This window comes from Setaria viridis, chromosome 6, assembly GCF_005286985.2.
Source record: "Setaria viridis chromosome 6, Setaria_viridis_v4.0, whole genome shotgun sequence".
NCBI classification, from domain to species: Eukaryota; Viridiplantae; Streptophyta; class Magnoliopsida; order Poales; family Poaceae; genus Setaria; species Setaria viridis.
The window spans coordinates 33,599,693-33,622,088 of record NC_048268.2 but is presented as its reverse complement, the minus strand read 5'-3'; the positions used below and the strand labels follow the sequence as shown (position 1 = coordinate 33,622,088).

Below are 22,396 nucleotides of genomic sequence, written 5' to 3'. Positions count from 1 at the left end.
AACACCCTAATCTGAATGAGGTTTTGCTACTCTTTACAGAAGAGTTACACCTTTGGAGTTCGGCTGGGGCTCGAGGAATTTCCCATCTTCTCACTCTAGTGCCAAGTGCAGACTAGGTTAGGTTCTGTGTTTATTCTCATATGGTCGAGGTCAAGTTTCTTGTTCTATAAAAGGCGAGTAGTGCATGTGAGCGTGATGTGAGTGTGTGGTGTTGTATGGGTTTCCAAACCCTTTCTTCTTCTTGATATAATGATACACAGCTCTCCTGCGTGTTCGAGAAACATGTATTAGTAGTGCACCGACCACCGATCAAGGCATCAACAAAACCCACAATAGAACTTCATTCATCAGCATTCATGTGTTCTATCGATGAGCATAGGTGTGATTCTACCTCGATTGGCAGTAAAATAGATGTGCATCTACTTATTTTTAAAAACCCGGCTCAATTTGTTCATTTTCTTTCATATTTAAGTATGTCATCATGGTCCAATTGAAAGGTTCAGAAATTATTTCTTACACCAAAGTTTCAGATAAGCATTTATTTTTGTTAACACGTGATGCATATCATAGAAATCACAGTGCAGATATTATAGATCTAAAAAATATCACAGATCTTTCCTAGATAGAAATGAAAGCACTACTCGCCATGTTGTGCAGTGAACAAACGTGAATCAATTAGTTTATGGTTCTATAATTAAAACTGTCATGAATTATGCAAAAAGTTGTTGGGCTAAAAAATATCACAGACCTTTCATAGATAGAAATGAAAGCAATCGCAATGCTCACAGTGAACGAACGTGAATCAGTATGTTTATGATTACTGATATACAAATCATTAAAAAAAACCAAATCTAGCCCTACCTACAGCTTTCTTGAGCAGTTGGCACTTTGCAAGTTAATCCAAGATTCCAAGTCTAAATCTTTGCCTATTGCCTGACAGGGCAGTATGATAGTTTTGGCCTCTCACTAAATAGTTGTTGAGCATGTTCAGCACTAAAATTTCTCGTATCCAAATCAAACTGAAAGGTTAAAAATGAATGCTCACATGGTGCCTCCGTGTGCGGCGCTTGCCTCTCTAATTGACATTGTGCCTTGCTTCAGCTCTTGAATCTGGTATTCTGCCCACAGTGGTCAGTGATAATGACTCTGCAGTTTTTTAAAATGTTGGTTAAGCATATATCAGGATGCATTGGCCCAAATATTGGTTAAAGGAAATGCACACCTGCACTTATTTCAGTGTAGGGAGGCACCACAAATTCAACCTAGCAAATATGCTGTGACCATGGATGAATAAAATGCCCTCCAAAATGATGACATCTGATGCATTAACCCATCACAATGAAATTAAATCAGCGGCTTAGTTAGGAAAAGGGTTCTGAAGTTTTGTCAGTTTACACTTGCACAAGCTTCCTACTTAACATGCCAAATAAGAATCCAATTTACAATCAAACAAAATCAACTTGTGTTCTCTAAAATATGTACCTATCAAAACAGAGTTGAGATGCCATCAGAAAGAACATTGACATGTGGCATCTATCAGAATATATAGTATATCATGATTCTATCATATACGCAAGCTAATTCAACTATGTTTTAGCTTATGTTTACAATTCTGCAGCGTTGTTGCTTATGTTTTAGCTTTTTCTGTAAATTTGAAGGAGATGAAGAGAAGCTGCAGCATTGCTCTGCTGTTGTTGCTCCCACACGTTGGGGAACAACAGAGAAATGGCATGACGAGTAGAGAGGATCTAAGGGCTGCTGCTGGTAGAGATTGGATTTGGGATGCAATTTGATTGGAGCAAAGGGAGCCACTGCAACTGATATTGCTTTGGTGGAGAAACAGAGAGGAAGAGATGCTTGAGTAGTGCAGGCTGCTGCTATGCATCTCATAGAAAGGAGAGAGCTGCTGGTGCTGCTTCGGGTAGAAGAGAGAACAAAGCGAAGAAATGGGGGAGATTTGCTTGCTTATTTGCTCGGCGGAGAGGACTGGGGGGGGCTCCCGGGCAGCTTGTTCGCAGCTGGGTCGGACTCCGTCGGACCCCCCTTCTCCGACCTCCCGCGGCGCGTGGAGGAGCAGAAGGCGTCCAGCGGCAGGTTGGATCGGAGCAGGGGCTGCTGTGCGCAGTGCACGCAGGAAGAGGCAGTCGGTGCTCCATTTTGGGACGTGTCCCGAGCTAGGGGATGAGGCCGCAGCTCGTCAGCGCGGGTCGGGGGCGGCGGAAGGCTAGAACCTCGGGGACGGAGCGACCGACGGCGGATGTCGTACTTGCACCGCCGCGGAGGCTAGGAACGTCGGCATGCCAGTCCAGCGTGTGCTGTCAGGGCACAATCTGTCCGGCCGCGTCCGGCGAGTAGCGAGGGGCAGCGGGGAGAAGAGAGAAGAGTGGGAGATGCCCGGTGTTGCGCCGGTGCCGACAATGGCGACGCCTTCGGGTGCCGCACCCCTCCACGGAGGTTTTGTCGAGATGCCTCCTGCCCACTTGCTAAGATTGCTGCTTGCTTCCCAACGACACTGGTATCGTGTCCTCCCCTGCCAAGACGTTGGTTGGTACTGTTGCTAAGGTCCCGCCTCCCTGCACCATTTTGTTAAGCTGTCATTATGAGCAGGAGTGTGATTATCGTCGGCGTCTCTACTCTGTCATCATCCTCCTTCCTTGATTGTACTGTCTCATCTTATGCCGGGTTAACGGGATCATGATCCCCTCTATTGGATCTCCCCGTTCTTCCCTCGACGACCCTTCCTCCTTTGTGATTTCCTCCCCAGAAAGAGCGTAGAAGGACGTCGATTGGATCTCGGATGGTCCTCCGAGACACTGCCGTCAAGACTGTCGTCTGTCAGCTTCGGCGTCGACTCAACGCTTTACAGTTGCGGAATGGGGATCGGCAAAGTATAGTTTAGTTGATGATAACACAGGCCAGTGAAAAGGCGTCTTACCCCCATTTGGTTGCATGTGTTGGCATTTTGATCTTAATCTTCTTTTCTAGATTGGCACTGTAGGGTCTGTTTGACCTTTTGTAACTGATACCCTTCTTTTCCCGTTTTCTTTGCTGAAAACACAAGTGTAAGACTTTGACCTACCAAAGGCCCTAGCAATGAAATCAGGTGAGGACCCCCCCCCCGTTGACCCTAAAAAAAAAGAAGAGTGGGAGATTAGGGTTAGGGACCGTGCTGCTCGTTGCAGCCAAGGAGAACGAGCGAGGGAGAGCGAGGGGCTGAGCAGACGGAGGGTAGGAGAGGAGGAGAGCAGCAGCGGTGTGGTGTCGGCGGCGGCCCCCGGGGAGTAGAGCCAGAGAGAGAGAGATGGAGAGATGAAGAAGAATGGGAGAGGTCAGCGGGTCGGGGCTGGGCGCGCGTCGCCGGGTGAGAGCGGCGGGGGTGTTTTTGAAAAAAACGCTAGCTGTGGTTTTCAGCAAAATATCCACGAATTCCAAATTTTCCCTTGTCTGGGTGGTTAAAGTATTTTCGAGAGCTCAGGAATATATTGTAAAATAAACGATGTTCGCTGCTCGCAAGGGGCTTGTCTAGATCGAAGTTTCATTTCCGAAAAGTTTAAGAATCCTTTTGCAAAATTTTACATGTCTGCTTGCTTGCTTGTGGACTAGCATGGGCAGCCATCGAAAAGCCTCCCAGGTGATACCACGTCCATGTCTCGATGAACCAAGTGGAACAAGCACGCACGACGCCGCAGACACTGGGCACCATGTTGGCGGGCACAAACTCGTTCATAGTACTCACAAACACTGCACCACGTTCGTGCTTGGTTTTTGTTGGGAAATTTCAACTTACATCATCCTCGCAAACATCCATCACACCGTGACCCAATAGACATCCATGCAAACAGAAAAAAGGAAATTGATCTGTCCAAGTGAGGCAATAACGTTGCATGTTCCACAAAATCTCTGTCACCAACGACCCAATTCTAACACATATCACCCTTGCATGCATTTACCACCAAACTGCAACAAAAAAAAAAACATCCCTCGAAGCAGCTTCGTCTCTTCGAGCTGCATATCCCTGCAGAGTCCCACATAAAGGTGAACCAACAAAAAACAGTGTACTGAGTCAACCCTCAACTGTTACTGACAGCTAGGAGGTGTTCTGGCAAATACCGTCATATATCCACATATTGGTCGGTGTAAAGTTAACACAAAAAAACATGTCCAGTGGTAGTAAGTCAACGCTCGACAGCTGCAGGAGGTGTTCCGATAGATACCAGCAATGTGGGTCTTCAACAGAGGTTTTTCATCGATGCCTGAAATTGCAACACCGTATCAACTTAAAAAAAATACATTCTTTTATAGCAGGTCAACAATCAGTAAAGTCTCGTACCCAAACATCATTTTCTAATTTCTGAAAATGGTGGATTACGATCAATCTAGTAAGGACAGACAAAATCAATGATGAACCCGCACATTGCTAAACTAAGCCCCTAAAGCCATCAACCTACTGTACAACCGAACCATCCAATTTGAAGTAAAGCTGGTTATCTAGAGAACCATCCAACAACTAATGCTTCAGTTTTGCACCTTCCTGTATATATTGGTAAATACGCATGTTTGGATACATTAAGGTAAATCAAAGCTCGCATTCATGGAAAGAAAAACTACTCTAAGAAGCGGGGCAGGAAATCATGATAAATGCATTAGCTCCTGCCACCCTTACGTATGCATGGTATGTTTCGATTTAACCAAGGGTTTGTGTAAAGAAATCTCAGCCATGATTGGGCAATATTGGGGAGCCAGGAAGACAAATTAAATAAAATTCATTAGGTTGACTTGGGAAAAACTAAGATCAAAGAGGGGCTAAGTTTTAGGAAGACTTATACACCTTCAACATCGCAATGTTGACAAGGAAAGCCTGGAGACTACTTCAATTTCTTGATACCCTGTGTGAACAAGTGTTAAGGGCCAAGTATTTCCCTGGAAAGACTATTCTGGAGGTATATATCTTATACCTGTGAAGTATTTTAAATGGGGTACAGTTACTAAAAGAGGAAACTATCTAGAGAATTAGGGATGGTTCTTTGTAAAGATATGGAACAACCTTGGATTCCAAGAACTCAAGTTATCACTTCTCGACATGGCTCAATCCTTCGTAAGGTTGCTGATTTAATCAACCCAATAACTCGAGCACTTGGATGAGAAGCTGGTCAGGGATACCTTTTGGGAAGAAGATGATAACATAATTTATGCTGCTATTTTGATAGATCAATTATAGGCAATATGCATAGAGAAATAAGGGCAAAGATGTTGTACCTTGCTCCTGCAACACGCACATACATACTCTAGCTTGCAGATGAAGAACCTGCATTTATAAAGAAAATTAAAAAGGTACAAAAAGTAATAGAATTCGAAGAAAATTAATTTTAAAAAAAATAGTTACAGATTGTACCATTGTTACCCTTAGGGAACAATGGTTCTATCACCTCGCACTTGCCGTAAATCAAAGCAATAGTAAAAAAAAATAGTACCCACTTGAATGCGTGTCCACAACAACTACATTTTGTTGATGCATTTCCTGAAATTCCAGCAAACAAATTTTTCAAAATGATAAAGATTTGAGGATAAAGATTTGAGTGATTTTGTGGCTGCCCTCACACGGGTGATTTGGGCACCCAAAAAATCTGGGTACTTCTATTTGAGTGAAATTATTGAAGAAAAGCAATACAAACTTCTAGAGCTTTTCCCACAACTCATGATCCATGATGTTTTCCATGAAAGCACTAGATATTGTTGTCATGAAGAAATTAGAATAGTGCAGAACATAGATATTTGTCTAGTGAAAACTCTAGAAGGGGACACATGTCATCATCCTATGAACTCCATTGGCTTATAAATAGAGACCCCTTCCTTGTCATGCCATTCAACCATGAGCATGGTAGATGATCGAGTGGAGTAGGGTAGAAGTAAAGGATGAGTGCTAAGCTAGCTACTAAAGAGAGTGTGTTGTACACTTTTGTGTAATATTGTTATGTTGTAATAAAGTTTTATTTCTTACAAATGTTAGTCTTCCGGTTGGGCCATATATTTTCTAAGTACTTAGTGCATAAGTTCGTTAAAATTTCATTTTAGTTAAACTCATCAAATTTTACTGGTAACTTGCGGTGCGCCAGGGACCAGGGTGCACTGCTTTTTTCTGATGGAAAAGGTTCAGTGCTTTCCCGGACTGGTCAAGAAAGGGAGATATATATCTTATAACTGTGAAGTATTTTAAATGGGGTAAAATTATTAAAAGAGAGAACTACTTGAGAATTGAGAATGATTATGTAACAACTCTGGATTCCAAGAACTCAAGTTATCACTTCCTGACATGGCTCAATCCTTCAGAAGGTTGCTGATTTAATCAACCTAATAACTCGAGCACTTGGATGAGCAGCTGATCAGGGATACCTTTTAAGAAAAAGATGATAACATAATCTATGCTGCTGTTTTGATAGATCAATTATAGTCACTATGCATAGAGAAATAAGGGCAAAGATGCTGTACCTTGCTCCTGCAGCACGCATATACAAACCCTAGCTGACAGATGAAGAACCTGCATTTATAAAGAAGATTAAAAAGGTACAAAAAGTAATAGAATTCGAAGGAAATTAATTTTTTTAAAAAATAGTTACAGATTGTACCATTGTTACCCTTAGGGAACAGTGATTCTTTCACTTCCCACTTGCCATAGACCAAAGCGGCGGTAATAAAAAGAACTGTGCCAACTTGAATGCTAGTCCACCAATACTGCATTTTGTTGATGTCATACATGAAATTCTAACAAACAAATTTGTCATAATAATAAAGATTTGAGTGATTTGGTGGCTGCCCTCACACGGGTGATTTGGGCACCCAAAAAATCTAGGTACTTCAATTTGAGTGAAACAAAGATGTTGCTCACTCAGAATTTAATACACGCAGAATTGAAGATAAAAACTAACTAAATATGAAATCAGATAAACCAGACCACACATATGAAATCAGATGAACCAGGCCAAACATATGAAATCAGATCAAGCAGAAAACTAGCATACGCACACAGAATTCAACATATAGATTAAATTATATTTGCAGAATAAAAAAATTACATCGCACCGCCTAAAGTAAAAATACTAAGAAAGTACTTTATGGGTCTGCAATTCAGAGGAGTACTTGTGGTCCAGGTCCTTCATCCTTCCCCTCAGACTCACTTCCTGTTTCTTGATACTCTCCCGGACAGCATTCGCTATCTTTTCGGTAGAACAGCCTCTGGTGCATGTAGTTACCTAAAAAGAAAGCAGCTGTTAGGAGACTGTATGGTCCTTGCTCAGTCCGCTCTTGACGCTGTCTTAATTAAGAACTGCTAGCTATTCGATGATCCATTGTAATGCTAGACACATTCTACATGACGCGTAAAAAGTCCCAACATTCAATGAGCATACAAGTTTTAGGAACAAGGTAGGGACTTGTAGTACTTAATCAAAACCAAAATAACACAGATATTCAATTTGGAGAGTGGTGTGTGAGAGGGAATGCATGTAGTCTTCCAGAACAGCAGAACTACATATGTGCTTTTGTAATTTAGACATCCAATGCAGCCATGTATGTGTGTGCTACAATAAGATCCTTTGAAAATTACTCTACATCAACGTAGCTCCGCTCCGCCGGTGAATGCAACTTGTACCCTTCCGGAAAAAAATTGGTAAGATTCAATCAGATCTTACCGGATGGGGAAGCTGTCGCAAGCCGCTGACCTTGGACAGGAGGATCCGTCCAGCAATCTAACATCAAAAAGAAGATCAGCCCACGACGTGAGGCGAGGAAGGGAGGGAGAATAGCAGAGAAGAGAGGAGGGAGGGGGGGAGGGAGCTACCAGGGACAGCTGCAGACGATGGATTGGCAGGTGGGGCGAGAACGCCGCTCTGAACCGTCTTCATGAGGAGTCCATGCAGAATTTCCATGAGTAGGATAAAACAACATCGCACATTGTAAATCAGGATGACTAGGTCGCCGTTGAGGAGGACGTGGGTTGATGCCGTGGAGATGAGGGAACTTATCCAATCTCGCCAGCAGCTTACAGACCCCATGCTTTGCAAGACTTGCAAAAGAAACGGCCATTCAGTGATGGCAAAGCTCTTGTTTGCAGTTGAGCATCTGGTTTGCACGCCGCCCGGCGATCCAGTGATGGCGAGGCTCCTCCAACTCCAAAAACATCATCATGTCGATGCTTCCAAACATTCCAGCAGCAGAGGAGAAAGAAAGTGCGGCAGTGAATTACTGCAACTGTGGCACGTGTGGCGGGGCGTGTCACTGTCCAGAGCTCCAGAAACTGGTCGTGAAATGTCAGTGCGAGCATCAAGTGACCCAGCGTTTCAGCGCGGTTATTGACTTTACAAGTGTCAGCAGCAACTATATTTCCCTCCTTAAGATTTCTTTTGCATTGGATCCTCCACTGCGCTAGAAGGCAACAAAAAGAAATGAAATCGTGGCGGGGCTTTGTTTCCCTAAACTCTGAGAAGAGGCTCTTGCAAGTTGCCACCCTGGCTGACAGTTGCTCTTGTAAGAGGCCTGAGTTGAATTTGCCGCTGTCCTCGGCAAAAGGGTATTCCTGAGCGTCCTCTGCGTCGGTCAGGTGAACATGAGCAAGGAGTTCCTACAGCACAGAGTCCAGAGCGCTCTGATGATGCAACACTCGATAGACGTGGTCACAGCGTCCTTTGCTGAGAGGCCTGAGGTTTGAGGGAGTGTGAGAAGAGGGCAGTCCGCTAGGGGTCCTTTTTGAAGACAGGAGACATTCAGAAGGATGTGATTTCTCCATTCCCCACATGAACACGAGACATACAGGCAGCAGCAGGTCCCGACGGGCATCCCAAATGAGTTCTTACACGCCAGGACCTGTCAAGGGAAACTAGGTTTGTCTGACCGCCCACCCCTGTCGCTGGACCAATTTGAGGATTTTGCAGGGGCAGCTGCTTTGACACCTAGACAGACCCACACCGGTCCAGGCGAGGAGGCAGTTGGCGCGCGCTGTCGCCAGACCGGAGTCCAGAGAAAGGCTCTTCGGCGCTTGATTAGCTTCTTTTTTGTATGTCCTTGTGACTTTGTTTTCGTAAGATAATAACAGATTATATGGATGGAAAACTGAGAACATCTCGTAGCAGATAAACATTTACAAATTTACAGCCAGATTGAGAGAAAAATGGTTAGATCGCAAGCTAATTAAGCGAGGCACAAAACTAGTAGCTCCGACTGCGCTTGCGCTTGCGCTGCCGCAAAGCCATACCACCTACACCTAGTAGTAGGCTAGTAGCCTAGGACAGGAGTTTGGCTGCTGTACAGTTTCCGACTGCATTTCCTGTAGAGGAAATTAACAGGCCGGGGCTCTGTTGTGGCAACTTATACATTCCCCAAGCGGCTGTTCCCGTGGAACCAGTAGAAAATTTATCTTCTCTTCTTATGACATGGCTATTTACACCGGCTTACTCGATTGCGCCCTACGTATTCACGTCTGCCTGCCTTCTTCCTCATCTGCGTTAACGGTCAAGTGAATTCCTCAGCCTCTTGGATTTTTTTTTTAAAAAAATGCAGAGAAGGATCGGTAGCTTGTTCGTGGAGAGACTCACCTCGGCGCGCTCTCCGGCAGCAGCGGGGCTTGAAATAGTCCTGGAGTGGTCTTACGGGCACAGGAATGAATTTCCCGAGATATGCCAGGGGCCAACTGGAAAAAATCACGTTATGAGGGATCACACTGAGATTATTCTTTGCTGCATTAGCTCAACATTTAATTTCACAACAGAACTACTACGGAAACATGGAGTTGAAGTCATGCTCCTCAATGTTTATAAATGCATTTCAGGATCATAGGTTCAAACTACTGTGTAGTGTATTAAGCATATAACACATTTAAAGGCTTGATAAACTTTGAAAAAACATAAGAGGTTGCTAAGTTTTGAAGTGCGCACCTTATAACGCCAATAGCAACTGAAACCAACCATAGTCTCCAATCAAGTCTCACCGTCTTGAAGAACTTCCCCAGGAACTGAATTATTAGAATCTGCCAGAGGAGAGCAACTTCATAACCACCTCACCATGGACAAGTGTGTTTGGAAATACAGAAAGAAGTTCTATATAGTCTGTACCTGAAGTACTGTTGTTATTCCGATTATTCCCATGAAGAGGTGGTTCTTTGTTACTCCTTTGAAGACATTCCTCTCCTCAGGTTTGCGTGCATTAAACTCGTTGAAAATCTAGAATTGAAAACACATCCAAGTTAACAAAAACAAATTTTCAGATGCACAGACTCAGCTCCAAAGGTAAATTGTCAAAACGATGCAAAAAATTCATGTTAACTTCACTCATGTTAGTCTGACTATACAGGCAAATATATGGTCAGTCAAGGGCCTAAACTCCAGGAGTTTGAAACCGGTCACATTAAATTACTGGAACAGATTGAAATGCAAAGAAAGCTAGCAAGTCGTTGAAAATTGATAAAAATCATTCCAAACTTCTTAACCACGAAATATTCCATTTTTGCATGGTATAAGGTCAGGATTCATAGCTTAAAATCAAGCTTTTTATGCCCTACATGAAACTTGACTACGATCAGGCGTAAATAGCCTATAACATGAGCTATTGTGAAGTACAGCATCCATGGAAATATCAAGGCTAGCAACTATAGACTAATAAACTTAGTTAAGTTAAAATTAATTTCATTTTTCTTTTGAGAATAATCCACCGCTAGAATGCATTTTTGTCTAAAAGGCGAAACAAAACCTGTCTACAGTAATGTTCTGCTATGATTCTTGAATGAGCAATCAAACTAATAACCCACCTGGCAGAAGACAAATGTATTAAAGATGAAGGTGTTCGTTATCTTCTCAGCATTATATCGGCTTTCATTCTGCAGCCGCAGAATTCTTACTCCAGCAAAATCAAAGATGAGAAGAATTGCTATTTGGTAAAGGGCCTGCACGAATTCCAAATAAATTAGGAAAAGAAAGAAGATTAAGCAGAATCCAATTGTATAACAAGGAATACTAACCTGAACAAACAAGTTTCTCCACATGATATTTGTAACAAGAGGTTCCCTGCAGTAGAATATTTTAAATTCAGAATGCATGTTAATATGCACGGGAACATACTACACACGATGTTGTCAACAATAAATTAGGATACTTGCCTTCGACCAACAGGATTTCTCTTCATAAGGTTGTCAGTTGGTGGTTCGGTTGCTAATGCAAGAGCTCCCAATGTGTCCATAATAAGGTTCACCCAGAGAAGCTGAAAAGTGAAAGAAAGAAAGAATGATGACAAAGTACATGAAAGGAACAGCCTGGATATTTCTCAGAGAAACTACTGCATCATTGTTAAGCTATATGTCTTGAGTTGTATATTAATTGTTTACCAGAAAGGTTCAGATTTCCACAGATATTCAGAATAATATTAAAATTTCAGAACATCTTTCATGCAACATGACAAGTAGCTAATTCAATAGAAGCAGCAATGGCTGTAGTAGAGCAAATTGCACAAAACAAGGAAAACTGTCCCTACCTCAACTGCATTTAGGGGCACATCACCAGAGGACACAGCAGCAACCACATTAATCACAAGTGCAGCAACATTAACAGTAAGCTGGAATTGAATGAATTTCTGAATATTTGCATAGACAGACCGTCCCCAACGAACAACCTGAAAGAGAAGAACAAGGTTGAAATCCATAAATTCTAACCTAAATCTCACCCAAAACAGCCTTATACAACCAGAATTATTGCCTAGAAAATGCATTTTCGACCAAGGACTATACATGTGTGCCATACTGCCATGTTCAAGACTTGATTGTCAACGGTGATAATTTAGTAAGAAGCCCAATATAACATCCTTAAAGGTACATTTATCAATGCAGCTGGCTAGCTCCAAGTGGAATTATTTACAAGGAAAAAATCACTGTTGAGTGCAGTAAGGCAGTTAAGTTCTCTTCTACAATTCTATCTACTAAACAAACCTTGACAACTGATGTGAAGTCATCATCCAAGATTATAATGTCAGAGCTTTCTTTAGCAACTTCCGTCCCTGAAATGCCCATTGAAAGACCTATATCGGCCTAGGCACCAAATCAAGCAGCAATTTAGGAACAATAAACTCATCAACGTCAAAAGAAGTGACAATATGTAATGACTCATCAATGTTTTGAGCTAAACATGTCACCTCGTGCAATGCAGGGGCGTCATTAGTACCATCACCAGTAACAGCTACAACATGTCCCTTCTTTTTTAAAGCTTGGACAAGCAAAAGTTTATCATTTGGAGACGATCTCCCCATCACCTGAAACAAGGTAATTAGCTCTACAACACTAAAAAAATGAAAGAACTTAAAAATTGCTTCTGAAGACAAAAGGCTATAACGACAATGCATTGGCAAAGTGAAAGAAAGCCAGAAAAGACCAAATAACTTGTGAGGCATCAAAAGGGAGGGAGAGAGTTACAATTATCTTGTCAGCGGCATCTGCTCTCGCACTTTCAGACATCTCACGGAACACTTTTCCCTCAATTACAACAGGCTCCGAAATAAGACTATTTGCATCTAGTATTCCACACTCCAAAGCTATAGCCTTAGCTGTTTCGATATTATCTCCAGTAACCATGCGCACCTGGATTGCAAATACAGTGGCTTATTAATCACATAATAAGAGCAATATCATTTCCAGGGGGGGGGGTGCTGGATCAATGACTGTTGAATGTAATCCAGTGCACAATATTTGGTTAATGAGCAATTCAAGTGTTTAATAAGGTGTAAGCCATATAGAGTGCACGAGGGCTTGCTTTTAGGAAGGGATTGCCATAGCTAACCATAGGGCAAAAGCTAGCAATTTTTCTTCATGCTCAAACATGGCTAGGCAACATATGTAATCCTTCTTTTTTTTGGTTTTTTTTGTCAATTTCAATATTATTAGTGTACAATTACAGTATTATCCATTCCTCATGTTAGCACTAGTTCCAATTTATGCTATCTTATTTGTTCTTTTATTATATTAAAAAAACAAAAAGCATAAGTGATCCTTAAAATGAAAGGTAACATGATACATGAAGAATAAAAACAATATAAGTAAAACAAACCTTTACACCGGCAGTAGTGCATAGTCGTACAGCACCCCTTACTCCTGGGCGACAGGGGTCCTACAGAACAATAAGTCAATAGACTCTTTTGTTGAATGCTACCACCAATTGTGCATTTATGCTTCAAAACAAATGCAAATAGATATGAAGAGGAGGTATTATTATGCAAGCTCATAGATATAGAAGTAAATCATTTTAAGAATGCTCCGGTGAATAACAAATAGTATACATCAGTTGAAGTATGGGATTGTGCCGAGTTGCCGAATCATGCATTTTTTTTGCCAAATCATGCATATTATTTTTTTTTTGCCTAATCATGCATATTGTTTTTTCTTCTCTCCGTTAAAATAAGACTAAGCTATGTTCATGACACAAGCAAGTAGGAAACAGAAGAACTCAGATCGACTGTACTGTCCTATACCCTCTTTTTTCAGAGTGCTGTCTTACACTCAAGTATTTGAACACAGGACTTGACTCCCTCATATTTGTGACACGGTCGAACTTAAAATGAGTTAACATAATAGCAGTAAGCCAGCAACCACCTTTATTCCTACTATGCCAAGCAGAATCAGGTCATCCTCAGGCAACTTCCAGTTTGCTATGTCTTCCTTTGGAATCATTTCACCATCAGGAGCACAATATGCAAAAGCAACACAGCGTAATGAATTCACTGCCATGTCTTCAATAGATTTCTTGTATTCATCATGCTGCAAATGCGTAAAAGTCCAAGTGAGCCTCAGAGAAACCAGTACTTTAAAAATTCAAATGGGTCTCAGAGTAACCGACAAACAAGTTAGGAGAGGATATTACTTTCTCAGCACTCATTGGCTGAACTGAACCGTCGACAGAAAGCCAGCTTTTGCAAGAAGATAACACTATTTCAGCTGCACCTTTCCAGTGGACATGAACACCTTCATCTGACTGCAATTCCAGAAATCACACAGCACCAAGATATCAGAAACTATATCAGAAATAAGAAACAATGTGGCATAGAAGCTTTCATCAATACAAGTCATATACAGGTTATAGATCCCTGCACAAAAACAAGACTATGGAAAGCTATCCTGATGCAAAGAAGAAAAGGAAATGGGCAATGAAAACTAATGATTAAAACCCTGGAGGCAATTGACAGGCAAGCAGTCACCCACGCAAGGAGGGTGGTGTCTCCAGAACTGGCTAGTTTTGAAATATATCACAATCCAAATTATGTTCGAAACACATCCATAGCCAGTTTACAACTAGTAACAAGGTGGCCAATAGTAACCATTTGGCAAATTTTTGCTAGTTTCAGCAGCAATCCACCTGGAAAACAATATCAGCCCGCTAACAAATATGAAATGTTATCTACAAGTGTTAAAAATTGCTGACATCAACTCTCACTAGCAATGATATTAACCATTAATTAAAGATTACTTGAAACATAGAAAATACGGCATAAAATGTAAAGTCAATAGGAACACTCAGCTGTACATTGTCACATTATTTTATGTCCCACGACAAGTGTTACATGTACTAAGATAAAGCAATGGAAAAGAAGATAAGTCAAATATTTAACACAAATATTCATAGACACATTCTTTGCGTTAAGGTCTGATATACATAATTTGCGTACTACCTGTACTGCAACAGCACCACGTTTCTTGTCTGAGTTAAATGGGAAAACATGAATGACTGAAGATTTTGACCTCATGTCATGGAAATCCATCCCTATCTGTACAAGGTGGAAGGTCAAGTCAACAAAAAAGGGAAGACAAACTGAAAAGTGAAGGAAACTTTAGTAATAATACCTTAAGACCCCAAGAAAGAATGGCCTTTTCAGTTGGTGAACCCGTAAGTTCTGGCTCTCCCCCATCCTGTACAAAGGAAAGGCATGGATGCATTGTATCAAACATGGCAGATTGGTAATTGATATAGACAAGTGCTATGGATGATCCTTAACAGTATCCCTAGACTGCCTCCAGGAGGCTGCTCAGTTCAAGTTTCCAACTTTTTAAGGGCAAGAACCGGTAACATTAGACAACCTGATTGTTTCAAAGCTTAAACTAGTGATGAACGTGTTGCCTCCCACACTCACACTTTAAAAACCAGTGCTTGAAAACTCACGCAATTTTCATTTAATTGATCTGATTTACAAATTGTTAACCGCTGATAGTTCTGGACACGAACCTGTTATTTTCTGAACTATGAACAAAGCAGAAAGCCAGGCATGAGTTTCCATAAATGATATTGATAACAAGGAGAATTTGCTATACCTCTGGCAAAAATACTGTTCCTGTTGTGTTCTGTGCAATTCCTTCCAGAATAATTGCTGCTGAATCATCTGATATCTGGCTAATATCGTCACAGGGATCCAACTTTGTTCCAGCAAAATATGCTTCCACAACTGTCATCTGCACGGTTACTTTCATACAAGTTACCAAACAAATTATGGTGCCATCAATTATGCAATTTCACAACTAAACGTATCAGAGAATATGCTCGTTGTAATTGATAACAATGAGCATATGCATGTTCAAGCATTTTAATTATATGGAAAGTCCTGAAGAAGCATTATGTAAGCGCAGTTCATCTTGGGAATAAATCATGACAGAATTTTGAATGGCCAACGGACTGGTAAATACATACCTTATTCAAGGTAAGAGTTCCTGTCTTATCACTGCATATTGTAGTTGCTGATCCCATCGTTTCACATGATGAGAGCCGTCTGACCTATATTTAGACAAAATAAAAAAAATCATATAATCCTCTTGTCAAACATTTTTTTATAAATATGAATAAAGTAATCTTTGTCTACCAGCGCTTTGTCTCGCATCATCTTTTTCATTGAATACGCAAGCCTGAAAAAATAGCAGATAGTCAAACCCCTGAAAAATCAATGTAATTCACAAGGGATTCATACGTCAGAGTTACTGCCAATGGGAGTCCCTCAGGCACAGCAACAACTACAATAGTCACCTGTGGATAAAAAAGAGAAAAGAATCAGCAAAGTCTTTAAAACTGTTCATAGTACTAGGTTTACACTAATGAGATTAAGATTACATACAGCAATAGTCAAAATTCTAATTGCCCCCATAAATCCTTGTTTCACACCAGTAGTCCCAGCAACAAATTGAGTAGTCCCATCAGGATTCTCGGTATGTCCAGTAAAATATCTGTAGTTCAATTTAAAGTCTGTAAGAGCGAGAGAGAGAGGACATTTGTGATAGTTGCAGTATGAAGTAAAAATAAAATACCTTATCCAAAGCACAACAAGTACTGCACCAGCTACGGACAAGCCTACCAAACCAATAAAAGTTGCAACACCATTCAGGCGAACCTAATAAGGACAAAAGCGTAAATCAAAGAAAGCTGTCAGTCCTAGTCCATTCAAGAATATAGCTCTCTTTTTATTTATATATATTTAATATATTTACTACAGTAGGGGTTTCCCCTACTGTTTTCGCTCAAAAAAAGAATATGCACTATCCTTAAAGAGAATAACCTGCAATGGCGTTTCTTCACCATTATCTTCTGAAAGGTTAGCCATCAACTGACCCCATTCAGTATTGGTACCCACGCCTGTTACCTTTTTATTGATAAGCAAAGTTACAGTTAGTTTAGCCATGGAAAATTGGCAATACTAAAATGAATAATAAATAATAAATTAGTCCAGTGCACAGTGCCATGGAAAATAGGGATGTTCAATTCCAGATGTTGTCAAAATGCTTGAGATTGCCAGACTCACAAGCATAGAACCATAGCCATCTGCAACCTTGCAACCAGACATCAAGAATGGTGCCTTTTGATCCTTGTGAACCTAAAATAACACTGCGTCGTGAAAATCCAACAAAGGCAGATTTGAGAAAAGCAGCTGACTCTTCTGATAGACTTACAATTTTTGACTCTCCAGTCATACTCGATTCATCTATTGCAAGAGAATGGCCAGATATCAGAACACCGTCAGCAGGAACCTGAAGGTGAAATAAAAAACTGATAAGCAGATGATTGTACACACAAAATAAAAAAACAGATGAAAAAAATAATATACCATCTTACTTGGTCACCGATTTTGAGAGGAACTACATCACCAACAACAAGGTCAAATATTGATGCTGCCGATCTTTTACCACCTCTAACAACCTAAGCAAAAGGGATAGCAAATCAGAAATACAGTCAATGAATTGTTCACATTTGGTACCTAGAACTACAGATGAAAATGGTCATGTGTGGCACGGCCATACTCACCTCCACTTGTATGTTCTGTTTCTCCTCATTCAGATGTCGAAACTGAAGAGATTGTCTATAATCACTGATTGCTGGAGAAATGGCAATGATAACATGAGAAAATAACACACTGCTGTGCTACTGAAAAAGATGAACTTGTAATCCAAATCCATTACCGGTAACAAGTATCACAAGGAAGACAGCTAAAAAAATACTCCCACCATCATACCATCCGTCATCAGCACCCTAAATGAATATTAATGAAAAGTAGAAGTAAGGTGATATGTACAATAAAGGACATGAGTTTTTTTAGTTCAAAGCTGCCAGGAGAGCAGCAGGAAAATGAAAATGCAGTCTAATAGTAGATGATATAACATAATACCTCTGTGGTCATACCCAATGTCAGTGATATGGCAGCAGCTACCATTAGAATGACAAGAGTTAAATCTTGGCATGCTTCAAATACAAATCGCTGTGAATGAAACATAACAGGATTAAGTTTTGAAACTGCAAACATTGGAAGAAAAATGCATGTAGTGTTGCAAAAATAGAAAATTTTGGTAGGACCCATGTCTAGTACTCTAGTTTGATTTTACAGTTCAAGTTCCTTTCTACCATAGATTTTGAAATTTATCTCCTTTCCAAAACCAATAAAAAAAATTCTCCTTGCCATTGAGCTATCTCACTGAAATGTGGACCTAAACCCCCTCCAGTGGCAAATAGGTGACATGATTTCAATCAAAATAGATCAAATTTTAGGCAGAGAAACTATATTAGATATACGTAGGATAAAGGGCTTAAAAAAGAAAATGAAAAGACAAAGGCAACTTGTAACCAAATGTGTTAATGGCAGGACATTGTAACTTAAAAAAAAACTCAGCCGGTGGGGGAAAGACCGCCCCACGGTACATTAAGAAGAGCTCAACCGGAGCCCGGCCGAGAAAAGTCACGAAAGCTGGCCCCCTCATACATGGGGATGCCGCCCCCTGTGGTTCAAGCCTTGACCCATGCTTTGAGGCCCAACCCACACGACCAGCCCCTGTGGTTCAAGCCTTGACCCATGCTTTGAGGCCCAACCCACACGACCAGCCCCTTACACGAGGACCCACCCACCACAGATCGGTTCACCCATGTCGACCAAGGGAACCAGCGAGTGACTTTTTTTTACCCGGCCTGAAATTCGCTCCCACGGGGATTCGAACCCAGGACCTGGGGTGCTACTAAGGTCTCTGCAACCACTAGGCTACAGGCCCCTTTCGCCAGGACATTGTAACTCTACGTGGTTATTTAAAAAGTTTGGAAATAATATATAAATCGTGCATGATTTACTTATAGCATACCAGTATGTTTTTCCTTTTCTTGCGTGGATATGTATTTGCTCCATAAATACTCCTCCTTTGTAACAATTCATCCTCGTTTGGACTAACTCCCTTGTCTAAATTACTCTTCAATAAATCTGACAGGCCCTTGACCTGAATGGATTTTAGTGACAGAGCGGAGTTTAAAATGAGATGTAAACAAAAAAAATTGGTGATCTAGCTCAGTATTAACTTACTCCTCCAACTTCTTGAAGAAGAACAGTATCATGTTCCCTGTTTAATGTGGTAAGCTTTTCCAGTTCAATTGGAAAACTGCGAGAGGCCGTTGCAAGATTTATACCACTATAAGCTTCTGCTTCGTGCAAGGACATTAAAAATAACACAAGAATATAAATAAATTGTATGTAAAACAAGCACATAAAGGAACATACAGCATTAAGCACAAGTATAAACAAACAGAGGAGCAATAAACTTTAGATTGTGTGAGTGGACTATCTAGTGTCCAAGCAGATATATCATGAGGAAAATACTATACAGCTAGAGAGGGAGGGAGGGAGCGACAGAGATGATTTATGGGGTAGAGTGGGAAGCTGAATTTTATGAACAAACCGGATGAATTTTAATGTACTAATGGACAGTTTAAAGAATAAAATGATTTGAAGGAAAAATATTAAAATGGTAAAATTAATTACTTTGGCTGTTATTGCAATGTGAGGGCACTGTCACTTCTTAATCGATTACATAGAATTGAACTTTTGCTACACTGCCACCAGATAACTGATATGGTTTTTAGGAAGGAAGCAGGAAAACGTAGTCACCCTTTTTTATCACTAACGTTCAGTAGACGGATGGAATGATGACTGATGGCATGTTAACATGAAACATCCGTCACAAATATCACCAACAAAGCCCAACATACTAAAAGAATAAAAGTTACTCGACTTTAGACTGATGTAATCATCCAGTTGGGTAAATATGAGCACTAAGACAGAGGTTAACATAACAATATAAAGTAGTAGCCATACCTCTGATATCTTTTTGGCCAGCTTCTTTGAAAAGAAATGCTGCCTGGAGAATACAAATTTAGAATACAAAAAATGAAACAACCAAAAAGACAGAATAGGATCTCTCAGCAGGCAAATGACACAGTACCCGTATAACTTGTGCATGGGCCCGGATCTTCCTTCTTATAATCTCTTTCTCTTCCTCCTTTTTAAGGTCTAGAGTATATCTAAATCGGCGTGAAGCATTGAGCACAAGAGCTGCTTGCTGAAATGTAGAAAATAGCCATATTTGTCAGAACTCAATACTAGGGAGTTTTGTGTTGATCTACTACACATGGTATACTTCTCTATCCCAAAGGCCTCTTCACCCATCTTCACATTTACCACGACTAGTTCTCACATGAGCAACTTACACTCTCAAGTAAACCTAGTAAAGCCTCATTGTTGTAAAAATTGATGTTTCTTTTCATAATTCCCCAGTGTATTGACAGGCAAACCAGTGAAACTACAGAAAATACCCTTGCTGGACGAGTGCAAGGCAAACCTTTACTATCAGTATTCCACTTTTCACTCACCAATTTAGTAAGACTTGTGGCTACACGAATATCCACAGCAACTGAGGGGGACCAGGTACTGTTTTTGTCATCAAACAGATCACTATGCCTTCGTAGGAATGTAGAAATGCAAAACCCAACCAGAATCAGCAATGCATCAAGGCATTTCACTGAAGTATAATTCTTCAATGAAATGCTCAAAAGGCATAGTTCTCCAATGGGAAACATGTTCGTCACGAGTGCCATTCCCCTTCTCCCCATGTGGAGCAGAGATTAGAGTAAAATGCCCACGCTTCGAACCTCGGAATGACAGCTCCCACACTCCACACTCCAGTCACGAGATCATCCGGGCATTGCTTGTTCTACTCTCCGGGCATACGCAAACAATCAGAACACCGCATAGTACGCACCAACCAACCATTTCCAAATCCAAGGAAACCACACGCATTACGCACTCCAGATCCCCGACCTAACCCGGGCTCGCCGAAGATCCAAATTCGAAGGGAACGCAATCAGAGAGAAGGGGGCAAGGTGATCACGCGCGTACGTACCCTCCACCGGCGCAACCGGTCGTGCGGCGCGTTCTTGTGCGGTATGTCGAAGGCGTCGTCGAAGACCTCCTCCTCCTCCGCCTCGGCCTCCGCGGCGTCCTCCGCGGCGTCCTCCGCGGCGCCCCGCTCGTCCGGCGAGCGGATCTCCGGCGGCGGCGACCTCCCCAGCGCCATGCCGCCCGATCAGACAATCCCCCGCAGCAGCAGCAGCAGCAGAAGCAGCCAGCCCACCTTCCGCTCGCAGGAGAGACGACACCGACGCGCGCGAGCCCTGCGCGCCACACAGACGAGAGAGAAAGGGAGCACCCGTGTCATCACGAGATCGCCGTGGGGGCGGGAAAGCCACGGGAGGGGGCGGGGGGAGGGCAAGGGCAACCAATCGGCTCACCTCGGCGTCGCGAAGCTTCTAGAACCTCCGGCGGGCCTGCTCAACCCCAGCTCGCCTCGCCGCTTCACCCAACCCCCCTTCTCTCTCTCCCTCTCCCTCTCTCTCGCGTGCTCTGCTCTCTGGGAAAGCGTTTTGTTCTCTTCTTCCTTGGCCCGGTTTTGCGGTCGGGAATGGGGACTCGTTCTCGAGGCGGTTGCCGGGGGGCGGGGCATGAAGCTTCCACGAAGCTTCTCCGCGTGGCGTTACGCTGCCACATGGGCCCGCGCGGGTGGACCCGTGGCCGGGATCGGGAGCCCGCCCCCCGCCTGACGTGGATGGGCCCACACGTCAGTGGTCCGTATCTGGCGGGAAGCAACGACCGGATCGTTGGTATAAAACGACGCAGTTGAGGAGAGCTTGGCGCGGCGGGTTTAGCTGCCGGATTTGAAATGGGAGTGGAAAAGTTCAGGTAGGAGTGGATAACTGTCGTGCGTCAAAAAAAGGAGTGGATAGCTGGAGGCTGCTACACTGTCAGGGCCGGGGGGATCTTTTGGTCGGTGGTGCCTCGCAGAGATGCATAAATTGGAAAGAAGACTGTTATGCGTTAAATAAAAAAAGTATTCCTCTTGGGGCAAAAAAGATATTTTTTTTTACCTGACGTAATCCTCGTTTGGCTATGGTATACCTCCACCGGGAAACATTATGACAGCCCTTTGTCGTGAGGTCATTGGACTTTATTTGCCAGGTACAAGTCATGCTTCACGATTAGCACAGGTGATACTACGTGTAATCATGGATTAATTAGGTATAATAGATTCGTCTCGCGAATTAGCTCTAATTTGTGCAATTATTTTTATCATTAGTCTATGTTTAATACTTCTAATTAGCATCAAACATCCAATGTGAACCAGGCTAAACTTTAGCACAAGGATACAAACACCCCCTAGTAGTGACCTACACATGCCAACGCGCAAAAAAGTTTTCTTTGAAACTAAGTTACTGACTGCTCTACTGAATTTCTGAGAACTAGCATCGGATTTGGATTTTGGAGTGAATTCGTCTAAACTCAGCCAAAGCTATGGCAGCAGTGTGTCATCGTCGCCAAGAAATCGGTGTCGCACCGGCAACAACCACCGCACGTCTATGGTTTGCCCGGTCGAGGCGACAGAACGAATTCTGACGCCGCAGCAGCACCGTATCATTTGGCGGCAATATTCGATCCAATCTGAATATCCGATCCGGCCATGGTCCCGTCCGCCGCCGTCCCCGTCGCGTGCCCCTCACTTCGCCCGCGAACCCGGCGGCCTCACGCATGCGCCTGCTGA

General features: G+C 42.3%; 1 protein-coding gene across 2 annotated transcripts; it reads right to left on the bottom strand.

Moving 5' to 3' along the window:
* Nucleotides 1–9,061: 9,061 nt before the first annotated feature.
* LOC117862165 (calcium-transporting ATPase 5, plasma membrane-type) lies at nt 9,062–21,335 on the bottom strand. Of its 2 annotated transcripts, XM_034745687.2 has the most exons (35): nt 21,093–21,335; nt 20,705–20,975; nt 19,748–19,864; nt 19,621–19,663; nt 18,832–18,947; nt 18,617–18,748; nt 17,659–17,748; nt 17,453–17,522; nt 17,298–17,368; nt 17,109–17,192; nt 16,946–17,023; nt 16,798–16,869; nt 16,555–16,638; nt 16,307–16,389; nt 16,117–16,225; nt 15,973–16,028; nt 15,868–15,910; nt 15,699–15,782; nt 15,326–15,463; nt 14,861–14,926; nt 14,689–14,784; nt 13,884–13,994; nt 13,616–13,780; nt 13,074–13,133; nt 12,443–12,607; nt 12,166–12,282; nt 11,963–12,061; nt 11,512–11,649; nt 11,141–11,241; nt 11,003–11,048; nt 10,793–10,927; nt 10,101–10,208; nt 9,924–10,015; nt 9,585–9,679; nt 9,062–9,489 (listed from the first exon to the last, which is right to left on the bottom strand). In XM_034745687.2, exons 2-35 carry the CDS (start codon nt 20,876–20,878, stop codon nt 9,464–9,466), a joined length of 3,264 nt encoding a protein of 1,087 aa, XP_034601578.1. In that variant the 5' UTR covers nt 20,879–20,975; nt 21,093–21,335; the 3' UTR covers nt 9,062–9,463. The 2 variants fall into 2 exon arrangements, with proteins under 2 accessions (XP_034601578.1, XP_034601579.1); XM_034745688.2 differs by lacking the exon at nt 21,093–21,335 and having other exon boundaries at nt 18,832–18,907; nt 19,621–19,659; nt 20,705–20,846.
* Between the last annotated feature and the right edge of the window lie 1,061 nt (nt 21,336–22,396).

What these genes read in the sequence shown, in the direction of transcription:
- LOC117862165 (XM_034745687.2), bottom strand. Translation starts at nt 20,878, where the DNA reads ATGGCGCTGGGGAGGTCGCCGCCGCCGGAGATCCGCTCGCCGGACGAG. An exon ending in TGATGCGAGACAAAGCGCTG is followed by an intron (nt 15,783 to 15,867) that starts GTAGACAAAGAT and finishes GTCTAAATATAG; the next exon opens with GTCAGACGGCTCTCATCATG. An exon ending in GCACTACTGCCGGTGTAAAG is followed by an intron (nt 12,608 to 13,073) that starts GTTTGTTTTACT and finishes TTTGCAATCCAG; the next exon opens with GTGCGCATGGTTACTGGAGA.